Source organism: Desmodus rotundus, chromosome 1, assembly GCF_022682495.2.
Source record: "Desmodus rotundus isolate HL8 chromosome 1, HLdesRot8A.1, whole genome shotgun sequence".
Taxonomy (NCBI): Eukaryota; Metazoa; Chordata; class Mammalia; order Chiroptera; family Phyllostomidae; genus Desmodus; species Desmodus rotundus.
Window position 1 is genome coordinate 4,105,331 of NC_071387.1, and position 26,834 is coordinate 4,132,164.

General features: G+C 58.2%; 1 protein-coding gene across 1 annotated transcript in view; it reads right to left on the reverse strand.

Moving 5' to 3' along the window:
* The window catches only part of LAMC3 (laminin subunit gamma 3), a 54,315-nt gene that overhangs the window by 20,992 nt on the left and 6,489 nt on the right, over window positions 1-26,834 (reverse strand). Inside the window, exons 2-13 of the mRNA XM_053919639.2 lie at window positions 22,535-22,839; window positions 17,401-17,531; window positions 13,947-14,113; window positions 11,569-11,757; window positions 11,374-11,491; window positions 10,846-10,944; window positions 8,227-8,363; window positions 5,918-6,028; window positions 3,940-4,132; window positions 3,713-3,822; window positions 1,792-2,010; window positions 101-289 (exon numbers count right to left, since the gene is read on the reverse strand). Of these exons, the coding sequence (XP_053775614.1) occupies window positions 101-289; window positions 1,792-2,010; window positions 3,713-3,822; window positions 3,940-4,132; window positions 5,918-6,028; window positions 8,227-8,363; window positions 10,846-10,944; window positions 11,374-11,491; window positions 11,569-11,757; window positions 13,947-14,113; window positions 17,401-17,531; window positions 22,535-22,839 (1,968 nt within the window). The remainder of the gene's footprint in view (window positions 1-100; window positions 290-1,791; window positions 2,011-3,712; window positions 3,823-3,939; window positions 4,133-5,917; window positions 6,029-8,226; window positions 8,364-10,845; window positions 10,945-11,373; window positions 11,492-11,568; window positions 11,758-13,946; window positions 14,114-17,400; window positions 17,532-22,534; window positions 22,840-26,834) is intronic.

Below are 26,834 nucleotides of genomic sequence, written 5' to 3' on the forward strand. Positions count from 1 at the left end.
CTACCCCCAAGCTGGCCCCCCTCCTCTGCCACACTCCAAACCCAGGACCCCACTCCTGGAGCCCAGGCAGAGGCAGGAGCCCCGGGCACAAGCCACTCACCTCTCTGGCCCGGGGGGCAGTGGGTACACACCACCTCCCCACTCTCTGGGATGGTCGCGCAGGGAGACTGTCCGGGGCACGGACAAGGCTGGCAGTCATCCGCGTGGCCTGCGAAGGGGTTGCCATAGAAACCTGGCAAGCAGCGCTCACAGGATGGGCCCTCGGTGTGGTGGCCACACAGGCAGATCCCTGAAGGGCAAGACAAGCACCTGTTTACTGAGGCCCGAGCCCAGCACACTCCAGAGACAGCGGCAGGCTCCTGGTGGTGGGGGTCACAGCGCGGAACCTGCAGCACGGGTGGGAGCCCCTCCAAGGTGGAAGCAGCATGGTCCGGGGGTGGAGAGCCCACCGCAGGTTCACGTTCACCGTGTGAACCTGGACAAACCGTCCGACACCCCGTGCCTCAGTGCCTCACCTGCAGAATGGGCACCACAACCTCAAGTGGGCTCTGACCTCAAAGGCTTCCTTTGGATGCAACGAGGCCACGCAGCCCAGGGCCCTGCCTGTCCTCATACAGAACTTTCATTTCTCTCATCATCCTCATTTTCCATTCCGCAATCTACAACCACACCAACAGAGGGTGCCGCTAATGCGACCTCACAGTCTTCTTCCTCACAGGGGCCCAAAGGGACAGTGACACAGACCCAGAGCTCTGGTTCTGACATGACGCTCGGTTTATGGGGCCCTCAGAGGTTCCCTAGGGAGGGGGATTCTGTGAACACTGTTCTCCGGCCCCACATCTCCTGGACTCTGCTTGGAGCAGGGGACAATGGGGGCGGGAGGCCCCGGCCAGGCATGGGGTGAGAAGCCTGGTTGGCAAGACTGCCCACTGCAGATGCCGGGGCCGAGGTGAGCAGGGGAAAGAGAGGGAACTGGGTGGGGGCGGGGGGCATGTGTTGGGGGCACAACAGAAGAGCAGGGGCGGGGGCACGTGTGGGGGCACCGTCATGCCGGCCCTGCTGCCTACCAGCCCCTGCCTTGGCCCAGCACCCACACGCTCATTGCTCCTCCTTCTGTCCGGGGGTGTGGGGAGCAGTGGCCACCCTGCCCCCTGGGTGGACAGAGGAGGACTTGCTGAGAGAGAAGTCGCGGCACAGCCAGAGGCTCTGAGGGATGGCAAATGGGTCCCATCTCGGGGGAGCCAATGCTGCTTCCTCGGTAGGGGCTGCCTGGGGCAGTGCCCAGAAGGATTATGAGGCTATTCTGGGCTCGACCAGGGATGTCTGCCACAGGCACGCAGCTCATCATGCTGTATCTTCTCATCTTCTCGTGCTCTCAGGTCAGCCTGCCAGTTCCCAGGCCACTGTCCTTCGAGGGCTCCACATGGAGCCTGAGGAGAGCCAGGCAGGCACCTCCCTTCTCAGAGGCCCCACCTGCTCCAGGAGAGCCAGACTGCAGCCCGGCCCCCCATGACCTCAGGGAGGCCTTTTGGGGCAAGGGTCAGCAGGGTTGACCAGCAGGTACTGAGCTCGTGGGAGGAGCAGCTCTGCCATCTACTGGCCGTGGGGCCTCCCTGCCCTTTCAGCCCCTCACCTGGAAGGTGCATCAGTAATGATTTGGGCAGGATTCAATGATGTCATGGATAACTACATCTAATTAGTATTTAATTAGTATTGTTTTCGGTGACACTGGCCCATGCCCTGAGCTGGCCCTGTTCTGGGTGTAGCCAGGGGTGCTGCTGGGAGACTCACCTGTGTTAGGGTCACAGGTGCCATGCTGATTACAGGTGCAGAGGACGCAGCTGGCGTAGGGACCCCCCAGAGGAGTCTCCCTCTTGTACCCTGGAGCACAGGATTCACAGAACTGGCCCACGTACCCCTTGGGGCACAAGCAAGTCTCCACCCAGGAGGCCGGCGGGGAAAGCCCCCGCTGGGCCGACGCCAGGCGGACCTCAGTCAGGAACACTTGGCCTGGGAGCGGGGAGAGAGCGAGAGGGAGGAAGAGAGTCACACACGCACATGGCTCTCTCCCAAACCCTTCTATTCCCACACGGGACGGGCTAGGGGATACTGGCCCATGTAGTCAGAGGCAGCCCATGGGTCAGTCACCGTTTCTAAAAAAACAGTCAAATCGAGAGCAAAGGAAAATGAGGCGATTTGCAGGACGAGAAACAGATATAGCTGGAAGCGCTACGGAAAGACGCTCACGCTCAGGGGTTATGAAAGATGCGTGCACTTAACCAGCGATGATACCGTTCACCACCCTCAGACGGTGAGCATTTCAAACCTCAACACAGTGGACAACGGGCTGTGGGGAACTCGTGTGCAGGGAGGGAGGGAGGGACAGGACTCAGGAGGTTCTGCTTCTAGCACCAGAGCAGCTCCAATCGGACCAAACTTCCCAGAGAAAGCAACTGAAAACTCCGGGCAAAATAGAGAAAACATCGACCCTGAACCCGGGAGAGCCCCACAGCGGGCGGAGAGTCCAGGGCACTTGTCACCGCGGCACAGGGTGGCACAGCCTTTCTGGCGGGAGGTTTGGCAGCACGTAGCGGCACTTGACACGTGCGCTCTTGGACCGAACGTTTCCACCTCGGCGGATCCGTCCTGAAGACACACTGTGCGAGGGCCCAGAGGCCTGGACGTGAAGCCCTTCCCTGAGCCTGCGGGAACTGGACCCCACCCCTTGTCTGCGAACAGGGGGTCGGCCAAAACTCCACGGAGCATCCAGGCCACAGAGTGAATGGTCCACGGGGCACACAGACAGACACACACACACACACAGGCTTTTCTGCGAGTGATGATAAATGTCCACCTCCAAGACACAGTGTGAGCCAGAAAGAGCACGTTGCACAATACTGTGCTGTGTGACCATATTTCTCTATTTAAAAAAAATCGAGCTGTAAGTCCCGCATGCGGAAAGGTCTGCAGAGATGCGCCCCCAAATGTCTTCAGCGGGAAGGGGAAGTTTGGGGGTGGGGGGAGGTGGAGGGTCAGTATGGGCCCCTGCCTCTCCAGCTCACCTCCGGCCCCCAGCTCGGGCTGGCACAAGCACGTGCCCTGTAAACCCCTGTTAACGGAAGGCTGAGTGAACGACAGGGAAGTGCTGGAAGCCGCTGGAAAGGGCGAGAATGGCATTCCTGCCAGCAGCCTCAGCTAGAGGGCCTCGGAGTGACCTGGGGAGCAGGGAGGCTTTGGGGGGCAGTGGGGATGAAGGCAATTCAACCACAGCCGCCAAGAGAAGGAGCCGGGACAGGCTGGGTTGCACTCCCCAAGCCTTGGACTTAAAGAGGCCGCAGGGAAGGTTGGCCATCTAAGCCAGAGGTTCTCCGAAGGAGCCAATCAGCCCCTAGAAGCAAATCTGGGGGCGTTTCTGTCACAGCAATGGGCTCCTCGCAATGGCGACTCTGCCACCATGTGATGGCAGAGGCGGGGGCTGCCTCACTGACCACATGTCTGACCTTAGAGCTGCCCATCCTCAGGCTGCCACGTGTCCCGCCCCTGCCTCTGTCCTCAGCACCCCCCCGCTGCCCCACTGGTTATGTGGCCTTGGGCAAGTGTCCTGACCTCAGGTTTCTTCAGGGTACAATGGGGACAATAACCATCTGCCATAAGAACACAACAGAGGAGCCTGGGCCCAGCCACTTCGGGGGGCACCCTCATCACCACTGACCGGAGGAGCTTGGGCTGGTCTGGATGCGCAGAGTGGTCAGATTGGCCAGCAGCCGCTGGAAGTGGAAAGGCGGGAGCGGGGGGTCCACATCCTCGGAGGTCTCCTGCAGCCTGGTAGGGGGTGGGGGTCAGACCAGAACCCGAGGTGGAGGCAGGGCAGACCATAGGGCAATCCCAGCAGGCCGGGACCACCCGGCCCCACCTCTCAGGACAGAGCAGGACACTCACCAGAACTCGAGCTGTACCTCCCCGGGCTGCCCGGTGTCCGGGGGGCCTGACAGGCTGGAGTGGGGCAGAGTCAGGGCCAGGCCCGCCCCTTCCAGCCTCAGCTCCACGGGGAGCGGGGAGCCCCCGGGGGGGACCCAGAAGGTCAGTGTGAGGGGCTGCCCGTAGCTGAACCGCTGGTCACCCAGGAACTTCTCTGAAGACGAGAGAAGAAGGCTGTGACAGTCTGCACTTAATTAGCCCGATTTTAAATGTCGATGTTGATTTTCTTGGCAGTGAAACATCCAAACAGGAGAAAAAGACAGCAAGTGGGAAGCCCAGGGCTCTCGGCACAGCTGGTGCTCGGGGTGGCCCCCCCCCCGCCCTGCGGTCACCGCCTGGACACTCTTCATGCTTCTAGCTCTGAACTTGGCTCTTGTAGGTGCAGTCCGACAGGGCACTGGAGTCTGTGTGGGAGCAGAGGAGACACAGCCCCCGGGGCGGAGGCACCCGGCTGCCCGCTCACAGGCAGAGCCAAGGTGGACCCACACGTGTCAGAGCCCAGGGAGACTCAACTCGAGGATGAGGGCAGCCAGCCACTGAGGGACTGGCTGAGGGCGGCTGAGGGCCCCCAGTGGCCTTGCTCTCTTCCAGAGTCAGAACTGGCTTCCAGCAGGCAGGAGGCAGTGGCGTCCTGAGAAATGCCAGGGCCTGGCTGCTACCTCTCCTCCTCGGCTACTTCTCTGGATGAACTGAGGCTGGAAATCATGGTGCAGAAGGACAGGGGCCGGGGGTTCCTCTTCCTCTCTGTCCCTTGGGACTCGTGAGGACTGTAGGTAGAGTGGCTGTGAGATTGTGCAAATAGAAGCAGCGAGTCCGTCCACTCGCCTTGCCCACGGCGCGGGCCTAGGCCCAGCGGACAGCCGGAAACCCTTCCTGAGTGGCTAACTCCTTTTCCTTAAGTGTGACGACAAGGGAGCCAGGGAATGGAGCGTGTTTCCTGCTCACGGGCCGCTGTGCTCGGAGCACCTGCCCCACGAGGCGGCCCGAGGACCCACATCCTTTGCTCCCTAGCAGCAGGGCCCTTGTGGGCTGCGTCCACACAGCCCCTCTGACATCCGTCCGCCATCTCTGATCCTCTCGGGGAGGGAGAGAATGGCCAGGACTGAGTCGGGGAGCCAGTGGACCCCGAATCTGGCCACAGAAGAGCTAAGAATGGACTCCAGACTTCTGGCCCTAGGACTCCTAGTCTCTGGAAGACCAAAGTGGCCCTAATCAATGGGGTTGTGGTTCAGAATAATCTGGAACTTGCTTCTGCAGGAATCCCACAGTCCTGGGCATGGGGTGCAGTGCCTGGCAGAGTGAGGGGCTGATGGGAAGTACACAGGGGTTATCTGGGATACGACCGTGGCCTGAACGAGCCCTGGGTGACAGCGCTGTGACCAGGAAGCAGGGGTCCCCAGGACACCACAGGGCATGTGGTCAGTGGAAAAATGACCCCCAAGGGTGTCCCATGTCCTCATCCCTGGCACTTGGGACTATGCTGTGTCACGTGGCAGGGGCCATTAAGGTTGCAGGTAGAAACCGGGACCTTAAAGTAAAGAGGTGAATATGGATTATCCAGCTGGGCCCCACGTGGCCACAAGGGTCCTTAAAAGGTGGAAGAGGGAGGCAGGGGGCTGGTGTCAGAGTGATGGAAAACGAGAAAGCCGAACGGCTCTGAAGCCAGAGGCGGGGGTCAGGGGCCAAGGGAAGAAGTGGCCTCCAGAAGTGGGGAAAGGCTGGGGACCAGGTTCTCCCCCAGAGCCTCTGGGGAGCGCAGCTGTGCCCTGATGCCCATTTCAGACTCCGACCTCCAAACCTCGAGGGATAACTGGGTGTTGTTTTCGGCCAAGGGAGCGGGGGTGGGGGTGGGGGAGGGAGTGGGGGGGGTGGGGAGGGATGGCCATTTATTAGAGGAAGCATGCAGGGGGTGGTCGGTTCTGCCTGGGGCTGGAGGTACCTGGTGCTGTGAGCTCTGCCTCACCATCTGGGTCCAGGGGGAGCCCCCTGGGGCTCCACCGTGCAGGATGCTCTGGGTCCCCCATGCTGCTGGCCCGCCAGCCACCTGCTCCTGCACAGCAAACACACACATGCACAGGTCCCTGGGAGACCCCCGACGGTGGCCTCTGCCCCCTCCAACTTTACACCTTTCCCTGGTACCCAAGGGTGGTGTCCAGAGGCCTGAAACAATTGGGCCCAGGGAAGGGAGAGACAGTGCTGGAGAGAGGCACACGGGGATGAGAGACGGCTGGTGCCCAGAGTCGCCCATCTCCCATGCCCAACTCAGAGCCAGGGCAGGGGTCTCAGGTGGGAGGTAGCCCCAGGAGAAGCTCAACAGCTAGGAGACCTGGTTCTGTCTGAGGCTGGGGCAGGCCTCTGGGACCCTCATTGGGTTTTGAGCTCAACACCAAGACATAGCCCAAGGGCCCCAACATGGGACATTGGGACATCAGGGCTGTTTCTAACAACATTGGACTTCAGAGAACTTCCTCTCCGGTGAGCTCACCACCCCCAGCCTTCGAAGGACATGTCATTAGCCCCACTGCACCCAGGGAGGCTACCTGGTTGGACAGTGGTCAAGCCAGGATGGGAGCCCCAGCCTTCTGGTGCCCAGTCTCAGTTCAGGCCACACCCGCTCTGGTGATGGCAGAGTCCAGCACAGAGCAAGTGACCACACTGGGGCAGGGGGATGGGCTGGAGGCCCAACACCTGGGGCACTCCAGGGGCAAAGAAGGAGAGATGAAGGGACAGAGGTCAGAAAGGGGACGTCCAGGACTCTTTGATGCCAGACTAGGGTCTGCTGCTCCCTGGCTGTGTGACCCCAGGCAAAGTACTTAACCTCTCTGAAGCCGGTGCCTCCCCTGCAGATTGGAGGCAATGAAATACTTATGGTCCTGGTAGCAATTCTCAAAGTTTGTCTGAATACCCTGGGGGGGGGGATCCCTGAGACTCTTTGAGGGGGGCCTACGAGGTCAAACTGTCTTCTTACTAATGCAAAGATGTTATTTGTATTTTTCATTCTCTCTCTTTGACACAAGCAAGGTGGGACTAGCCAGGAGCTACAAGACGTGTGATATCCCAGCAGACAAGACGGCGGAAGCCATGGTAAGAACCAGCCGACCTCTATCAAGTCGGACCTGAAGGAGATGCGCCAAACTAGGATGAGAAGCACACTTCTCGCAGATTTTTTGTCTTTTAGAAAGTTCCTTCTCACAGGTGGATGCTATTTTTTATTATAAGTCTGTTCTAATTCCTAACACAGCACGTAGCCACGTGAGCAACCCACACCGATGGAAGCTCTTGCATCCCAAAACAGTGGGAGAACTCCTGCCCCAGGGAGATTGCGAGATAATGAGGTGAGCCCAGGGCCTCTCTCAAAGCGAGGACAGACAACGCTGATGCTCTCTCCATCCATAAACGGAGTCCCGTTTGACGCTAACACCCTGGACTCCTGCGCCAGGTGGACCACAACCTGGTCTCCACTCTAAGCCTCTCTCTGTCCTGCCTTCTGCGCGGCGTCCAGCAGAGGGCGCACTGCCCCCACGTCTGGGCGCCCGGGAGCCAGGGTCTGAGTTTCTACCCCTGGCTGACACTTGTCTCTGCCCTGGGGGAAGATGTTGTGGGGGAACAAGGGGTTGTGGGGCACGGCAGAGGCCCACGCAGGCTGGGATTTAATGCAGAATTCAGATCTACACCACTTTCCTACTCCAAAGATGCACCTGTGCCACCTGGAGTTGGGGACCTGGGCACCTGGACCCTGGACCCTGGACCGGGACTCAGAGAGAAAACCTTCAGAGCGGTTAAGGGCAAACTCAGACATTGAGTTGAACCCTGTTGCCAACAACTAAGTTACGTGGCAGACCTCTTCTGGGCCTCAGGCGCCTTGTCTACAAAACGGGAGAGCACCTACTGGGTCAGGGACTGCCTGAGGCCCCCTGAACACAAAGAGCACAGTGCCCCGCATACAGCAGGTGCTCAATAAATGGAGGCCGGGAGATGGAGCCTAAATCCTCGGCACCAGGATTCACAAAGGGAGGACAATCTTGACCTTGAGTGATTGGAAATCCCCCCACAGGATCCAAAGGCTAACCCTATACCCAGCCTGTGCTGCCAGGCTGGCCCTGTGGGCCCATGGCAGGTGTCTGGGCTTGGGCGGTTGCCTCTCTTTTCCTCCCCCAACCCAGCCCTGTAGGATCGCCCAGAGCAGGATGGCCACCCCACCTGGGCTGGGAGAGACCCCTTGGGGGTGGCTGCGGGGGCTCTCCTTACCCTGGCGGAAGTCGGAGAGGATGCCGTGCACCCGGAACCCGGCAGCGGCCGTACACACCTTGGAGTGGCCATAGCAGAAGCAGCTGCTGCAGCCGGCCGGGTTGTGAGGCTGCAGGTTGAAGGTCCCCGGGCGGCATCTGAAATGGGAGCAGGACACGCCCACAGGGCCACATGAATCTGCTAGGTCCAGTGGACCCCAAGTCCAGAATCACTGGCAAAACGTAAAAAGAATTTCCCCCAGGTTTACCGGAGACTTGCAAAGCTAGTACACAGAGTCGCACAGCCTCTGCACTCGGCGTCCCCTGGTGCTAACACCTGGCGTCACCACGGGACACTGGTCACAGCTGAGAAGTTTGCACCGTCAGTTCACTTACTTACTCCACGCCGGACTTGGTTAAGATTCCCCCCTTACCCCACCCCACGAATGTCTTTTTTGCTCCAGCATTCCAGCCAGGACACAGCGTTACGTTTGGTCCCGTCCTTAATCTCCCCTGATCCGCAGGGCTTCTCAGTCTTTCCTGGTCTTTCACGACCTTGACACCGGGGAAGAGTGCTGGCCTGGTATACTTTGTCGAATGCCCCTCACTGTGGGTTTACCTGATGTTTTCCCATGACTAGGCTGGGGCGATGGGCTTGGGGAAGAAACAGAGGTGAAGTGGCCTTCTCGCCCCACCACCTCAGAGCAAACGACCCCCATGTGACGTCACTATTCATGTTAACCTTGACCTCTTGGTTAAGGTGCTGCCTGCCAGCTCGCTCCGCTGCACATCTGTCATACTCCAGTCCTTAGAAGCGAGTCACTAAATCCAGCCTGCAAGCAAGTCAAGTGGGATTCAGCGCCACCTCCCGGAGGGGGGTGGTGAATACAAAATTGTGGGCATTGCTGAAACCACCCCAGTGATGGAGATGTATTTTGAGGGAGATATTTGGGGGCAGCGGAAATCTCCTCCTTCTCCTCAAGGCTCCGCCCACTAACTTCAGCAGCGCCTGCCTGCAGCTCCACTCCTCTGGAATTCTGACGGTGATTTTATACTTCCCACACTCCTTCTCCACTCATAACTTGGAAGTGTTCTGCATGGAAGATTTGTCCCTGTGTCCCGTGTATTTATTTATGCACTCCTCTATTTATTTCGGTGTGGACTCATGGATATTTATTTTATTTTGGGGGTTATAATCCACTATTATTGTTATTTATTTTGTTGTTCAAGTTGTTCCAGCTCTGGATGCTCTTTCAGGCTGGCCCCCCAACCTGAGTTGGGTTTTGTTTGTTTGAGGGTTTTTTGGTTGGTTTTTTTCTTCCTGTTTTTGTTTTTAGGCACTTCCTTGTTTTCTGGCCCTACAGGACGCTCTGGTTTGTCCTGCCTTTTCCCTCGGGAACCCCGGAGATTCCTGGTCTGCAGCTCCGGGGCCCCACTGGGCACCACCCCACCCCCCCATAGAGGAATCTGATTCATAAGAAGCTGCTCGTGACTCCATGCCTCGCAGGCTCCCAGGAACCCATGCCCCCCCCATTTCACAGGTGGGCAGACTGAGGCCCAGAGGGAGGGCCTGCTCAAGTGTGAGGTATAGGGCGCCCCCATTTCACTGGGGTGGGACCCGGTTCTCCAACTCCTCTGCCCCCTCATTTGAGGGGTCTCCAGAAGGAAGATGAAGCAGGGAGTCCAGTTCCCACCCCAGGGCCCAGAGAGCACGTATGGACCAGGTGTGGGGCGCCTGAGGCTAGCCAGCCACACAGCTTCGGCACCGGCTTCGTCCTGGGCCGGTCCAGGCCCAGCACAGACCGCCGAGAGCAGAAGGTCCACAATGTGTCAGGTACTTCAGATACAGGGCCCAGGGCCAGAGAATCAGGGTCCCAGGCAGACCCTGCGCTGGCTGCAAAGGGCTTCCAAGGTCAGAGACAAAGCCGGAAAGGGGACACAGTGTGCACCTCAGGAGGGAGCCCATGTTTATCGGCCAGCCCCACTGCCAGAGCTCAGAGGCCCCAAACAGGAAGGAGCACGACTTTGGAAAGCTCTTCTGCCTTGCTGAGCTTTCAATGTGCCATCTGTACCATGATAGGACTGCAAGTAGGCTCAAATCTCAGCTTAGTAGGAGCTTCGCAGAGCTGGCCATAGAGAAGGATTCTGAGCTTACCACCGGCCTCAGGATAAAGACTGCTGTGCCCATTAGCGACGCCTGCCCTGGGTATGAGGTGGGAGGGTTGTGGTGGCGTTCCACTAGTGATGTCTGCCCTGGGTGTGAGGTGGGAGGGTTTTGGTGGTGTTCCACTAGTGATGTCTGCCCTGGTGGGCGATGGGAGGGTTGTGGAACGAGTACCACATATTTGCTGTCCCTGCATTAGCTAATCTCTCCTATCCTTTCCAGCTACTTCTTTTCAGGATTCTGAACTAGAAGAAAAGATGAATTTCCAAGGCTTGTGAACTATCTGTGCTGGTGGGTCAAAGCGTAAACAGGGTAACGAACCCTTCAGACAACTTCCTGGTGGCGGATCCATGATGCTCCAGGCCGGTGTCAGGTGCTGGGGTTGCAAAGTCTGGGAGGCCCCTTTCCCGGCCCCTCCCAGCACCACGTGCCCTGAGGGCACTGCCAGCAGGCTTATTACCAGACTGGCTCACTGACCTGTCGCACAGGCTGCCTTCCACGTTCTCTTTGCAGGGGCAGTGCCCGCTGCGGGGGTCACAGGTGCCCAGGCTGCCAGCGGGATGGCAGGTGCAGGGTCTGCCGGAGACAGGACAAGGGGGAAGTGTTCAGTGTGCAACTCCAGGATAGGACTAGCCCATCCTCCTCGGAAGGAATCTCTCGATCCCTCCCCATTGCTGAGAGGACCAGGAGGCAGACTGACCCAAGAGCCTGCACCGCCCCCCTTTGGCTTTATTGTTCCCACCTTGCCAAGGAAGTGACCGGTCCGCTCACGGGAAGAGCGATCCATCTACCCACCCACCCACTCATCCGTCCATCCAGCAATTCCTGTATCCACTCGCTCATACATCTGTGCGTCCTTCCACCCACCTGTCCATTTATTCATCCACCCCTCGACCCACCCTCTCACTGATTCACCCACCCATCCATGCAGCCGTCCGTCCAGTCCAAATCCCCCGCCGTGAGCCCCTGCTGGGCCACCGGCACCCACTGCACTGCCGTCCTCACCTGCAGCCTCCCTCGCTGAGCGAGTGGAACCCCGGCAGGCAGCGGTCACACTTCCAGCCGGTCACAGTGGCCTTGCAGGTGCAGGTGCCCGAGTCATCGCATTGGAGGTTCAGGGAGCCTGGGGGAAGAAGGGCACAGGGCAGCAGGGGCCGCGATGCGGCGAGGCTAGGGGCCGGGGCAGCCGGGCCCTCTCACCTGCCGGGTGGCAGTCACAGGGCTGGCAGGGTGTCGATGGGTTCCAGCGATAGAAGTTCTCCTGGCAGTGCTGGCAGCGCGGCCCGGCCGTGTGATCGCGGCAGTGCAGGCAGAGCCCACCGTGGCCCGTGCTTCGGAAGAGCTCCCGGTCGAACACACACTGCTCCGAGTGGCCGCTGCAGTTGCAAGCTGTGGGCAGGGGGCGGGGCTGGGTCAGTGGCTGTGGCACGTGGTAGGGGTGCAGTCCGTGCTAATTAGCCTCTGTGCTGAATAAGCAGGCAGCTTGAGGAAGGTCAAATATGGAGTTCAGGCCCAGTTTGATCAAGGACACGGAGACCAATCAATTGATCTTCCAAAACAGGACACTCTTACGAGCAGTGGAAGCACCCCTAATAAATATACCAAAACACAAGACTGTCCCAGACAATCTCGGATGTACAGTGACCTGGTCATGAATCACAGGCTACCTTCTAGAGTGGCAGTGAGGCTCACCCCAGCACCTCTTTGGGTCCTCTAAGCCATAATTGTGTGAATCTGGTCCCCAGTGGTCATGAGGTAACTCAGCATGGAAAATACAAGTCACCCTTCATTTGCTCATTAATTCACTAAAAAGAACCCTCTGTGTACTGGGCTCTGTCTGGACTCCTGTGGTGAGCCCGGGGCAGGGGCGGGGCAGGGGAACCAGGGAACAGAGTGATCCCAGCTCCGGCCTGCCTGCTGCCCACTGCTGGATGGGGGCCAGATGCAGCAAGCCTGTGGACATCCTGCAGGTGGAGGGCTCCTGGAGCCAAAAGGAGGGACCCTACACAGTCCTGGGGGGATGGGACGAGGCTTCCTGGAGGAAGTCACAGCTACAGAGGCATTTGAGGGGTGAGCAGGAAGGAGCTGGCCAGTGAAGGAGGGGAGGGGAGGGGAGGGGAGGGAGGGCAGAGTCCCAGGCAGGAGGGGAGAACAGAGGATGAGCTGCGGGTGGCTGGGGAAGGGAGATGTGCCCAGTGTGTGCAGGGGATGGCATGCCCTGTGATAGGCAGGGAAGCAGGTGGGGATGTTGTGCAGTGTGACAGGACAGGGAGGGGTACAGGGGCAGCTATGAAGTCAAGAGGTTGGCACAGCTTGATTGGGGAGGCTGCACAGTGGACTTCACCTTGGAGCAAGGGGGGCTGTGGGCGGGTTAAGCAGGGTGGATGTAATCACGTTTGCACGTTAGGAAGCACCCAGGGCTGTGGGCAGAGGACGAGGGAGCTTCAGTGCCCAGAGGAGGGGCGCTGGGGCACTGGCTGCACAGCAGGACACAGCTGGGCTGGAGGGACGTGGACAAGCCTGAATTCAGGGCTCAGGGCTGCTGAGACCGGGAGTGGTGAGGGGTTGGGCATGAACTCCCCACATCCAGGCTGGTGAATGAGAGGACAAAGATGTGATCATAGGGGTGAGGACGTGTCAAAAGAAGCAGTCTGGCCTTTTGTGTTCCCACCACGGAGGTAGCCCCAGGCTGGCAGTGGGTAAGCCAGCCAGCTCAGCTTCCCTGGCCTGGGAGGACTTCTTGGTGGAGGCAGGCCAGCAAGGACGGCAGGAACCCATTAGGGTCACGGCGGCCCTTGGCAGCTCCTGCAGACGGCACCCTGTCCCACAGAACAAGCCGTCCCCTCCCCGCCCCAGCTCAGACTGCCAGTGGCCCAAGCCCAAGAGGACAGAGGCTGAGGCCAAGCCTGCCACGAAGACGCTCCTGCCAGGGCAGCAGTGCAGCTGGGACCCGCTGTCTGGCGAAGTCCGCTACACACGGGGAGCCTGATGTGCGCCAGATGACTGGGGAGACGGGGCAGGGCTTGGGGACGGGGTGGGGGGGGGGAGTTGGAGCAGTCTGGGACACCAGGCCAGGAGGAAGGCGGTGGGTCCTCCCACCCACCCCGTGCATAGCCGCACATCCCTGGAGAAGGTATGACGGCCCCATCCTCTCCAGCGTGTGGTCAAAGCCACATCCCAGGGGGCTGAGACATGAAAGGGCTGCCAGGGGTCTGTGGGACAGGCTGCGGGGGCAGACCAGCACCCCCTAGGACCTGGGGCGGCCTGGCTTTCATTAGCAACTGCGGTTGGAGCAGCTGAAACAAAGGAAGAGTTGGGGACCTTCCCAGCCCCTGACCTCGGACACCTCCATAGTGAGGGACTTGCTTGGGGGCAGGGGTTGTTTCAGGGGGAAAGACCGAGGATGCAGTGCCCATGGCCTGGCCCCCTCCAGCGCCCCCTCACCCCTGCAGCAGCGCAGGGGGGGCGGCTCTGAGTCCTAGCACCACCAAGCCCCCCTGGAGCAGCCCCCACTGCCAACTCTCAGGGAGTTTGTTTCCCAGCCTGCACCCCGGTCCCCGGAGCCGCGGGACACTCACGCAGACACTCGTTGGCAGCCTCGGCTGTGCCCCGTGCCCACGGGCGGTCCTGGAAGAAGGGCAGGCAGCGCTCGCAGTCCACGCCCGTGGTGTTGTGCTGGCACCGACAGACCAGCTGGCCTGCCGCGTCTGGGCCACACTCGCTGGCGTGTCCGTGACACTTGCACCTGGGAAGGGACACGGAGCATGGGGGTCCAGGAACCGGGGGCACTAGCAGGGGAAGGGCTCATTGCCAGGAAGCCCTGTATCCTGGTGTGCCTGATGTTATGGCTCAGTTATGGACCTTTACTGAGCACCTACTATGTGCCCAGGGCAACAGTAAAGAACCGGCAGTTGACATGTGACCCCGTTGCACTTCACAAGCCAGCTCTAGCCCATTTCACAGATGGAGAAACTGAGGCACAGAGCGGTTACCCAAGGCCACCAGTTAGGAATGACTAAGTTCACAAAGTTCTGCCCAGGAGGAGCCCCCAAGGGGCTGAGAGACACCCAGGAAGAAGTCCTGTCTCACCGGCTGAGGGTGGGCCAGCTCACAGTGGGTGGGGGGTGCCTCATGCCCTTGTCCTCTAGACAGTGTCTAATGAGAAAGAGGCTGCTCCTTACAGAGGATAGCCCCCAACTCATCTTGAGTCCCCAGGAAGTCTGTGCCCTTGAGGGCAGCCCTGGCCCGTGTCCCACCTCCTCCACGCTCCCACAGGCCAAGAGACAGCCGGGATCGGGCCAGAACAAAGAGGTGCTCTGGGGGCACGGTCCACTGAGACTGACCCCATGGGGCCACCCCCCACCACTCCATCCCATGGGGCCAAACCAAGCTACTTTGAGGACAGCCCTGGCTCCCAGTTCCCAGCCTTCCTTTGGGCCACCCCGACCCAGCCTTTAACTCACATCTCGCTGGGGCCCTGCTGCCGTGGCCGCAGGGACGTAATTATCCCCATTTCACAGATGAGCAAACAAAGGCTCAGTGACAGGCGCTAAGTGGCAGATCTGGAATCTGAACCCTGTTCTCTCCTGCTCTGCACAGACCCGCGTTCCTGGGCAGCCTTCCAGAGCCCCGCTGTGGCTTCCCATGTGCTGTGTCCCATGCTCTGCCCCAAGCAGGCCCTGAAGAACCAATGACCACTGCCGGCACGCACGATGCTTTCTCTGCTTTGGGGACACAGGGCTTGGGAAGGGCGCCAGGCATGGCTTCCTGGCCAGGCCTGCCTGGGAACCCAGGGTAGGCAGGTAACACTCCAGCATTTCTGGCAGAGGTAGGGTGGGCACCAGGCAGTCTGGGAACTAGGGACCACCTGTGTCCCGAGAGGTGGCTGCAAATGCCACCCTCCTCCATGAAGCTCTGTGACCCCAAGGGCAGGAGTGAGATTTGTGTGGGCTACTGTGGGACACAGGCATCTGAGCCACCTGCTCCCACCCCGCTGCCAGCCTGGGGGGGTCCAGCTCCAGCAGCTGGGGCCCATACACTCTCCAGGCCACAGGGGCTGGAGCTCACTGCCACCTGCAATCCTTGGGGGCCACCTCCTCTCGGGTGGTTTGACCTGAATCACGTGTGGGGGTGGCAGGGAAGGGGGAACAGAAGGGCCCTCATGGACACCCCCATTTCCCCTCTACTCCAAGCCCAGACCTCCCTGGAAGGTGCAGATGTGCTGAGCACTGGCAGTGGGCCCCATGTCCCTTCCCAGAATTTGCCACCTCTCCAATGCCACTCAGGTGTCCCTGAGTTATGGAGGCCCCTTGCTTCCTACCTCACAGGCCATCATTCCCACGCAGAACTGACTTCCTGTCCTAATAGCTTCAGACCCACACACTTCTCCCTGCCCTACTGAATCTCCCTCTGCTGCACCCGAAGTCAGCTGTTTCTCCCCTTCTCCCCCTCGTGGATGTCAGGGGCACTGGTGCGTTCTAAAAGCCCCAGCCCTATTACTACCTGGCCAAACCTTTAACAGCTCCCCTCTGTTTGTGGGACAAAAATAAACGGCATTGCCCTGACCGGTGTGGCTCAGTGGGTCAGGCATTGTCCCACAAAGCAAAAGGTCGCCGGTTTGATTCCCAGTCAGGGCACATGCCTGGGTTGTGGGTTCCGTTCCCGGTCAGTGGGGCATGTATGAGAAGCAAGTGATCAATGTCTCTCTCACATCGATGTTTCTCTCCTCTTTCTCCCTCCTGTCCCCTCTCGCTAAAAAATAGATAAATAACTATTTCAAAAATAAACAAACTGTGTCCTTGGCCCCACCTTCCAGCCACCTCCCCACCCTCCACCCCAGCCCCAGGGCCTTCTCCCAGGTCCTCAAGTCCCAGGTCTCGCACACGCTGGCCCTCCGCCCAGAACGCTCACCCCCGCAGCCCTGGCAGGTCCCTGTCTGCAGAGCAGTCTCCCTGACCGGCACACGCCCTGCCCTGGCATCCCGTCCCTGTCATTCTGGGGCAGCGGTCACGTTTACAGATGTGATTACTGTCTGCCACCCCCAGGAGACGGGGGCAGGAACACATCTGCCTTCCGCTCGACTTTCCAAGAAGGAACCTGATGAGCATGCACGTTGAAGACGTCACCTGAGCCTCCCCTGGTTCCAGCACCCGCCTCGTACACCCAGCACCTGTGGCCACATGCGGGACCGGCCTGGGATGTCAACAGCCCCTGCTTCTCGGGGAGGGGAGATGCCTAAACGGACAAACCACAGCGTGGTGACAGATGCCAGAGATGACGGTGGCCAGGACCACAGCCTTGGCTCTGGCACAGGAAGCTGCACAGCCTAACGTCCACGTGAGAAAGGGGGCCGGAGCGTGGTGACCTTCCACGTTGTTGGCCTGGGGCCTAGGAGCAGCCTGAGCTGTTCTTCCTGTGCTGAGATGCCTCAAAGCCTCAGGAAAAAATGTTTGGGTCCCTATGAAGCCCCACTACCCCCCAGTTTACCAGGAGACCTGGGGGGAGTGGGGTTGATGGGCTTCATCGCTTATAAAATCAGGAATGCTGAGTTTTTTAAAAAGGAAACCTTTGAAGGCTTCGAGTCCTGGGACTGCTCGTGGTCGCCACCAACCAGCTTTACGTGCACAGCACCGGGGACGTCAGTCCGGCTGCGATTTGGGCAAGCTGCACTAGACGGGGGTGCGGAGCGTTGCTGTGCACCGTGGAGACGCCACTCAGGGCGTGAAAAGGAAGGGAGGGAGGAGGGAAGGGACTTCCAGGCAGAGGGGACAGCAGGAGCGAAGGTCCAGTGTGTCCAGCCAACGGTAGTGGGAACAGCTGATGCGGGAGAAGCAGCGGGAGTTGGGAGGGGAGGCGGAAAGCAGCCAGGCAGTCCTTGAGTGCTGGCCCCAGGGGGCCAGGATCCTGCTCCCTCTCTCCCCGCTGGGACACCAGAAGTGGCATCTTTGCCCTCTACCCACGTAGGGTGACCCCCACCACCACATGGCCACCACCTTTGGGACCCTGGTCCCACCCGCACTGCCTTCCACCTACCTGCCGCCCACAGAGAAGTCAGACACGGCGTAGTAGTAGGACTGCAGCACCTTCGGGTCCTTGAAGATGTCGTCCCCAAACGTGTTGAGCCGGTCCAGGGAGATGAGGAGCTCGGTGCTGGTGACCCACTCCTGGGGGGTGGCGGACAGGGAAGGGGAAGGGCGGCCATCAGCAGGTCCCTGAATATTTGCTCCCATCCTGCTCTGCTGGGAGGCTCAGCTGGCCGCCTTGGGGGTCTCCAGGGATGGAGGGGCAGGCCAAGCTCAGACAAATTCCAAGCACGCTGCAGAAATCAGAAGCCTGCATGCCAGGGGTCACCCAGCCCGGGGCCCGGGCCACTCACTGGCTGTGCAACTTTGGGGAAGCTGCCCACTGTCCTGGAGCATCCGTGCCTCACCTGTGACATGGGACAAGGAGCAGTCCCGAGCCCACGAGGGTGTTTGGAGGATGGCCGGTATCAGCAGTGAGGTGTGGGGGCCTGGCACCTGCTAGGTGAGTAGTGACCCTGTTGTGCAGGTCACCTGACTTCTCCCCCATTCTAGAGGCCAACTGGGGGAGGGCCTGTCCCAGCGCCGTTCTCCCCCACTCAGCTGGGCCTGGCCTGGGGCGGGCCCTAGGTCTGTGGGCGTCTCACATGCTAAAGATCAGGCTCCCCCAGACAAGCCACCTGTCCCAGGTGACGTCTGTCCCCCCAGAACATGCAGCACCCTACAACAGCAGGAACTTGGGGCCCCTTTCCTGGCTGCACCCCCGCACGCAGCAGGCACAGTAAGCATTGCTGATCACTGAATGAGCAGTTTCCCCTGGAAGAGTTGGTGGGGAGGTGGGAGCAACCGCGTGAAGGCTGACATTTTCATCTGCCTGCTGTTTGCTACAATCAGGTGGCTCTGGCTGGATTTTAATTAGCACTTTAATTCAGCCCAGGAGCTCCCAGCTTAGCAATCTGGCCCGTCAGCACAGAACACGAACTCCTGGTAAAGTCTGTCTTCTCGCCCCAGCAGGACTCAGCCCAGCGGGCCCCCGCTGCTCCCTGGGCTCAGCGACCCGTGAGCCCACTGCCTGGCACCCAGAGCCTCTGCCCCAGGATGCATCAGCCTGAGCCTGAGAGGAGTGGTCCAGCACCAGAAAACTGCCGTGGGGACCTCAGCTGAGTTTGTCGGTCCCCATCACTCCAGTCAGCAACCTGGTTAAAATGTGCTTCTGACCCACGGGTCTGGGGTGGCCCGAGGCTCTGCCTTCTAACAAGCGCCCGGGGGACGCTGTTGTTGCCGGTGCCTGAGCCGCTGAAGGCTCTCAGCGTCTTTTCTTTCACCAGAACAAGTGCCACCTACAGAACCCGAAGAGGTTTTTGGAAGGCCCCGCGGCTGACTCTGTGTGGCTGTGGCTCGGGCACTCACGGCAACCTTACCAGTAGGTTCTGTTGCTGAGAAGGATGGTAAGAAGCCAGGAAAGTTCCCAGGCAAGTGGAATGGGGAAACTCAGGCAAGAAAATTAAACAAGACCAGAGTCTGAACAACTTACATCCAGCTGGGGAATCGCAAACCCTATCTCCCCTAACCAAGGACACTTGAGAGCGAATGGTTCGTACCTTTCCCCCCCGGACCAGAGAACACACAGCTTAAATCTCCCTGGTCAGGGACATAGAGGACAGAGAGACCCAGTGAGGGCCATTTGTCTCAGCCAAACAAACCCAAGGACGGATAAAGTCAGGGGAACTAACAACAAAATTCCAATTAGAGTCAGACAGACCCAAGATAAAAGCAAAACTGTGGAGCCCACTGCAGAATAACCCCAGCCCCCCTTCTACGCTCGCTTTGGCGCGCCAGCAAGTTGCAAACACAGCTGGAAAGCTGATGGAACCCTCCCCTGAGATTCTCGGCTGCAGAAGTGAGGGAAAACCCTGGAGACCAACTCCGGGCGTGGGCCAGCTCTAGAGCCCTGCCCCTTCCCGGGCACGAACCTTTTACTTCCTCCTAAACACTAAGGGTCCCCATGAGACTTGCAACCAGGGGAGCACTGGGCAGCGGCAGCTCGTCCCGGGCTAACCCCTGAACCTGTCTCCAAGGACCCTTTTCTCTGACTCTCCAGGGAGTTAAAAGCTGCCCCGCCTTGGCACACCTCTGTCACTGTGACCTTCACTTCCCAGGGAGCTCACAGCAGCCCCACTGCGGCTCACTTCCTTCCCAAAACATTTCCGAAGAGCCCAAGCAGCCCCGCCTGGGCTCTCTCCTGTTGCTTCTTCTGTCCTAAGCCCTTCCTTGTTCCACTGTCCCCAAGTTTAAAAAATGTATCTCAAAATCACCCAGACTCCTGCTGTGAAATCTTTCCTGCACGAAGTCAAGGCAGACTCACTCTGGGCCGGGTCCCCTCTGGTGACGTCACTACCCCCGTTCCACAGGTGAAGAGACAGGCTCAGAGGCTGAGTGTTCTGCTCCAAGCTGCACAGCTGGCACACAGCAGAGCTGGGGTTCAGGTCCCAGCTTTAATCACTGGGTGGCCTGACTTCCTGCACCTACCCCAGCGCCCTCAGCATACCAGGGGGCCCGGAGGGCACCGACCTGCCCACAGTCTCCAGCCCGCGTGACCTTCTCTGGGTTCCTGCATCTGCTTCGGGGCCTATGACCTGTCCTACCAGTCTAGGAACGGCAATAGGAACAGTGTCCAAATCTCCCCGAGACACTGGGACGGGAGCTGGGAGACAGCAGGGGGATTTGCTCCTTTAGCCCAACTTGTGTGGGGCCTCCCTCCCTGAGGCCTTAAAGGCCATTTTGGGGCAAACTGGAGACCCGATGTACACAGGCAACAGGCTTTGCAACTTTTAATCACCTCGGCTAAAACTATAAGTGGGCCAGACTGCGGTACGGAGGAGGAGCTGGGGGCGGGGCTTCGGCTCAGCCAGCCCCCAGGACAGAGCCGCTCAGGGCTGCTCAGCTCTGTCACCCGATTCTGCCCTGGGCTGATGGGACCCAGGACCCAGCAGCCGCTAGGACACATCTTTTGTGAGCTCCCACTCCAAAATGCTCCTCATCCTCAGAGAAAGTGCCACCAGGGTGTATCCAGGGGGGACAGGAGAGAAGGGCTGAATTTCTCTGTCCTTCTCTGACCTTGGTTTCTGCCTGGAAGCAGAGGGAGTTGGGGTGGGGGTTTCTGAGGTTGCTTTTCTGTTAGGGACAATGTCCAGGACATGCAAGACCACACATCAGGGAACCCGCTGCCAAGGTCCCCAGCTTATGCCTCTGCCCAGGGAGGCGTGGGCACAGACGCAGGTGGAGCAGACCTCGGATGTTCAGCTCATCCTCAAGCGACCTCGGCTGACATTGTCTAATCTGCAGGCCTGAAGCCCCGGGGAGGAGGCTCAGACAGAATCAAGACGATCACACGTGAGCATTCTCAATGGGACAAGCAGGGCCTGGGCGTCCGGAGCTGTGATTTTGAGCCATGAAGGGTGAGCCTTGCCCAAAGAGAGGTCTGGCCTTTGCCCCCCGCTCCTGAGGTCACCTCTATGCCATCGCAATTGATGTTCTGCTTGATAAGAGTGTCTTTGTTCACCTGGGGTCTTGGGCCACCCAGGTAGTCTATGCTAACATGTGATTTATGGGGACCTTGGGCCACATGGGACCAGCTGGTGACAAAGGCCAATCACGCAAGCAGTGGGCCGGGTCTGTGCAGTGAAGCCCGTGAAGCCCCTGGATGCCCAAGCACAGCGAGCTTCCCCGGGTGGCAGCAGTCCGTGCGTGGTGGTTGTCACGCGCGGTTGCTGGGGGACATCAGTGCCGCCCCAGGACCCTGCGCTGGTCTCAGTCTGTTCCTTTCACCGTAATAAACCGCCACCCTGAGAACTCCGGCTTCTCTGAGTTCTGTGAGTCCCCCAAGCAAATCCTGGAAACTGAGGGTGGTCTGGGACCCCGAACCGGCTGACTCCCCGTCTTTTCTTGTGGGGCAGCCCGTGCAGGACACCACTTCTCTCAGGGCCTCGGTATCCCCTCTGGGAACAAACAGGATTCTGGCCCTCACGCCCTCGCTGTCCCAGACAGGCAGAGGAAATGCGACCTGTCCAGGGAAGGAGATGTGGCAGTTTTTCTGGGCACAGGCCTATCTCTGTACACAGGGGAGTGGACAAGAGGGCCGTTAATACCCAGAAACATCAACCGACCAGGCCACTGTGTCCGGAGTCAAAGGTCATGAACGCACAGGGAGGTGGACGTGCCTGGGGGCCGACTCCAGGCAGCCCCATAGCTGAGCAGAGCCAGGCCGGCTGGCCAGGGGACCTGTGTAAACGGACACAGCCACAGACCTGCTGCGCTCTCACCTTTGAGGACAAGGACAGTGAGCTATCGTGACTTTTAGCTTCAAAGCGTGAGTAAGCGCCTCTTAACGCCTAGCACTGCACCGGCCACGTGATAGCTGACTGCCCGATGTGGCGGCCACGGGCTGCATGTGGCTAGTGAAATGAAAATTCGTTAAAATGAAACATTTTAAATGCAGTCGTGCTCGTCACATTTTAAGTGCTCCAACAGACACCTAGGGCCAGCGGCCACCAACATGAGCATTTCTATCTCCTTCCGGAAAGTTCTGCAAGACAGCGCGCTGTCGTCAGCGTGGAACCCGGGACTCTGATTCCAAAACTCATGTTCTGCTTGCATTTTCCACATTATCCTCGGAAAAGCCCGTGGAGATAAACGGGGCAGGCAGTGCTATGGGTCACAGAGGGAAGAAGCGAGGCCCTCGGCCGGGGGTTCTGGAAGGAGCATCGGCCAGGAGTCAGGACACCGGGGTCTGGCCTGGGCCCTCCCGACATGTGAGCCCCTCAGTTTCCCCACCTCTATACGGAAGGAGTCTGGTGAGGGGACAGTTGTCCCATGGCTCTCAGGAACCACAGGGCTGATACGGGAGGCCAGGAAAGGAATTCATCTGCCTGCCTGAGTTGTCCCCCTTCTACTTAGTTGATTATCAGGTGTCCACAAAAGGCTTAGACATGACAAAAACTTCTGTTGTGTAAAATCTGAAAACCGCGGGATCCCATAGGTCCGCCTGCATCCTGCCACTTTAGACTTTCCTGTGGTCCCTGGACCTGGGATCCTACCCGCAGCCCAGTCCCGCCACCCCTCCATCCCCTGAGCCCTGCCCCACTGACCTGCAGCAGGGGGCTCTCCTCGAAGTTGTAGGCGCTGGGCCGGCCCTCCAGGGTGGAGAAGGCCACGTTACCCCCGCTCAGGGGGGAGATGTCGCTGAACTCGGAGGTGCAGAAAGCCACACGCTCGTCCTGGCCGGGGCGCAGGTACTGGCCCTCGGGCCGGCCGTAGGTCTTCTGGCAGGAGGCGCTGTAGTACTGGTAGGGCTCCCATGGGCCGCCCGCGCGGCTGCGCCTGTAGATGGCGAAGCTCTCGGGGCGGCTGGTGTGGAACTTCAGCCGCACATAGGTGATCTCGTAAGCTTTCCCTGCAGTGGGAGGACACAGACCCACTTTACAGACGGGAAGGGACAGTCAGAAACTGGGTCCAGGGACAGCAGGCTGGCTGTGCTGCACAAACTATCTTAGATCGTTAGAGGCTGTCTGGAGCGCTGTGCTGGGAGTGCCGCCATCAATTAGTGATGCCTGTCAGAGGCAATGCAGAGGACAATGTGGACACGCCTTCCGGGTATTTGCCATCCCTGACTTGGGCCAGTTGGCCTCCCTGTATGGAAATCTGCCCTGTAGCACCCCAACAGGGAGCCACCTCTCTTTGCACAAGCATCTCCAGCCACGCAATGCTGCCACATCCTGAAGAAAACTCTACCATTAGAAAGTTATTTCTTTCACTACACCCCACCAAAGCCGACCCTTCCACCTGTGACTTTGGCCTCATTCCCTCAGTGACTTCAGACTACTGGTGTCTGGAAACAGCTCTGTTCCAAGCCCCCCAATCCTAACATAATCCTCTCTGGACCCCTCTATTCCTCACACATCCATCTAACTTCACTTCTGACTCAAATTTATCTGCCAACCCCATGGCCTCATCTCCTAGCTTAACCCTCAGTCCATTGTAATGGACTTCCGCTTCTCTGGGCCACTGATGCTCCTTGTTGCCTTGGACGTTCCTCCCCCCGAGTCTCATACAGTGGACTAGTGTTTGGCAATAAAAAAGATGAGGTACAGATGCTCCTCGATTATAACAAAGTTACGTCCAGATAAACTCATGGTAAGCTGTAAATATTTTAAGTCAAAAACGCATTTACTACCCCTAACCTACCTACCACAACAGCTCTGCCCAACCGATCTGAACACGCCCAGAGCTCTTACATTAGCCTTCAGCTCGACCGTGACCTTGAGTTTCATCTCAAGAGTCATTGTCTTCCTGTCTTCCCACCAGAAGCAGCAGACACAGCCGGGCATTTGGTAGACAGGGTGCTGTGCTGAACCACAAAACACAAACTCCAAACCCGCCGGCAACACAGCCACCACGGAGTATCAGCTGTCCACCCGCGCTGTCCTGTCCTGCCCAGCCTCGCGAGGGTGTCCTACCGCATATCACTAGCCCGGGGACAAGAGCAAAATTCCAAATTCAAAGTGGGGTTTCTACTAAACGTGTATCACTATTACACCCTCGTAAAGTAGACAATTGTAAGTCAATGCATCGAAAGTCGGGGGCCGTCTGCACTGGTAACATGCTACCACACGGATGAGCCTTGAAAACATCATGGTAAATGAAAGAAGCTAATCATAAAAGACTACATTTTACACATGACCCCATATTAAATGTCCTGAATAGGCGCATCCATCGAGACAGAAAGTAGATTAGTTGTCAAGTAACGGGAGTCGGGGGAGCCTGGGCAGTGACTGCTAATGGGCACAGGGCTTCTTTTGGGGGTGACGAGATGTTCTTGTTTTTTAAGATTTTATTTATTTATTTTTAGTGAGAGGGGGCAGAGAAAGAGGGAGAGAAACATCAATCAGTTGCCTCTCAAACACCTCCCAAATGGGGACCTGGCCCGCAATCCAGGCATGCGTCCTGACCGGGCCTCGAACCGGCAACCTTTTGGTCTGTAGGCCCGTGCTCAATCCACTGAGCCACACCAGCCAGGGTGATGAAATGTTCTCAAATGGACTGTGGTGATGGGTATACAACCCTACAAATATACTAAGAACCACTGAATTGAGCACTTTGAGTGAATTACACGGTGAATTAATTATATCTCCATAAAGCTGTTATATATATTTTTATAAATTGGATTTCATATCCATTAGGATGGTTATAATTTTTTTTTAATGGTAATAACGTGTTGGTGAGCATGCGGAAAAATTGGAACCCAGTGAACTGTTGGTGGAAATGTAAAACGGTGCCTTTGCAAAGAAAAACTTCGGTAGTTTCTCAAAACATTTAAACTGGAATGAGCACATGGTTCAGCAGCTCCACTTCGGGGGCCACGCCCAGGAGAGCTGAGGGCGGGGTCCCGAAGACCTAACTGCACACGTCCGTCCGTCCGTCCGTCCGTCCGTCCGTCCATAGCAGCACTGTTCACATGACCAAAGGGCACAGAACCCAAGTGTCCGTCCACAGGTGACGGACACACAAGACGGGGCCCAGCCGCACCCCGGCCTGTTCATGTTCAGCCGTCAAACGCAAGGAAATTCTGACGCCCGCTCCGATATGAGTGAGCCCAGAGGACATCAGGCCAAGTGTAATTAGCCAGTCGCTGCAAGTCGGATGCTGCAAGACCCCACACACCTGAGGTCCCTACAGGAGTTGAACCCACAGAGACAGGCTGCAGAGTGCCGGTCGGTAGCCAGGGCCTGGGGCGAGGCTGGGAGCTGATGGTGGTGACGCTGACACCACCGTGTGAATGTGCTGAGTGGCCCTGAACTGTGCCCTAAAATGGTTAAGATGGCAAATTTCAGGGTATGCGTGTTTTCCCTCCATGAAAAGAGTTCGAATACATGCGGGGTCCTGCAGAGGTAAGGCCCACTCAAGTGTGGTCGGGAGGGTTGTGACACGGGTGCAACAATGTATCGTTTTCATTCCAACATGTCACCTGAAATGTCCCACGGTGTGCTGGAGTGTGACATTGTCATGTTACAGAATGCCATGCTTACGATTTTATAATAAAAGATGTTGTAATGAGACAGGGGCGTTATTTATGCCTACGGAATACCTACTATGCATATACGGCAGGGTACAGGCCCTGGGACAGGCGAAGCCGCTGCCGTGGCTAAACGCTGGTCTGTAATATGGGGAAGAGCTAAGTCGGAATGTCGGATGAAAAAAACGGGATCCACCATTCAGAATCATCGAATTACATTTAAAAATGTCTAAAGAAAAAAAGATCTCTAAAGAATGGGCAAAACACAAAACCACGTGGCTGTCCTCAGGGCGGAGCGCCTCCTTCCCTGTTGTATTGTTCTGCGTTTTCGCAGTTTTCTCTCATGAAGCTTGTTTCAATTTAAAAACTGGAGAAAACACATTAAAAAAATTTTTTTTTTAAGCAACCGCCGCCTTGCCATGTTCTCTTTGAAGATGTTTTGCAAAGTCCTGAAGCAGCCCGGCCTGGCACTGTCACCCCAAGTCCCTCAAAAGAAAGCCTGGGTGGCTGACAAGTCAGTGTCAGGGACAGCCCGGTGGCTGCTTCTGTTCCCAGCAGGCTTCAAGCCTGGGGACCAGGCAGGGACTTAGCCCAGATATGTGCTCACAGAAGGGTGCTGCGGAGGCGGGTCCCGGTCCGCCAGACTCCTGGGTAAATACCGAACAGCCAGATACTTCGCTCAGTGTCTGGAGGGGAGCGTGGAACCACTTGAAAGGTAGCTGGCAGCGAGAAGCGCAATGGGAAAAAGACGGTCACAGGGATTGCATGCAAACAAGGACTGCGGGGGCGCTGCTTTTCCTCTTCCTTGCTGAGCCAGGAGGTGAGAGAAGGTACTGGAACTTCACAGAGAGACTCGGCAGGAACTTTTTGTTACAAGAGTTAATTAGAAGAGCCAGGAAAGCAACCAAATCCTCGCTTTGTGATGAAAAGGTTTCTGTCTAAGGCGACTTAAAGGCTGGGGAAGGAAGCCCCCCAGCCTGGTCTTCTACACAGGAACAAGAATTAAATTTGCAGTTTCAACCTGGACCCTCGTGAGCCCCAGTGGCTTCAGGGTGGTGTGGGGACAGGTGAGCCTCAGCAGGAAAGCTGGACCAAAACACCATCCCCAGCTATAAACTGCAGCTACACTGCTTGGTAGCACACGCATCTTACCGCCCAGCTGACCGGCATGCTGTTCCCTCTGCCTGGAATGCTGTTCCCTCTACTCCTTACCTGGCTGGCTCCCACACGTCCCTGCTCATCCCACTGGTTTAGTGGGCAAACCACATGCCCCAGCTTCAGCCCCGAGCGGAACGTCCTTCTCCCACTTTCCTGGGCTGATGGCTCCTCATCCTTGAAGCCGTGAGTCTGGGTGCCTCACTGGGCCCCCCAGCGCC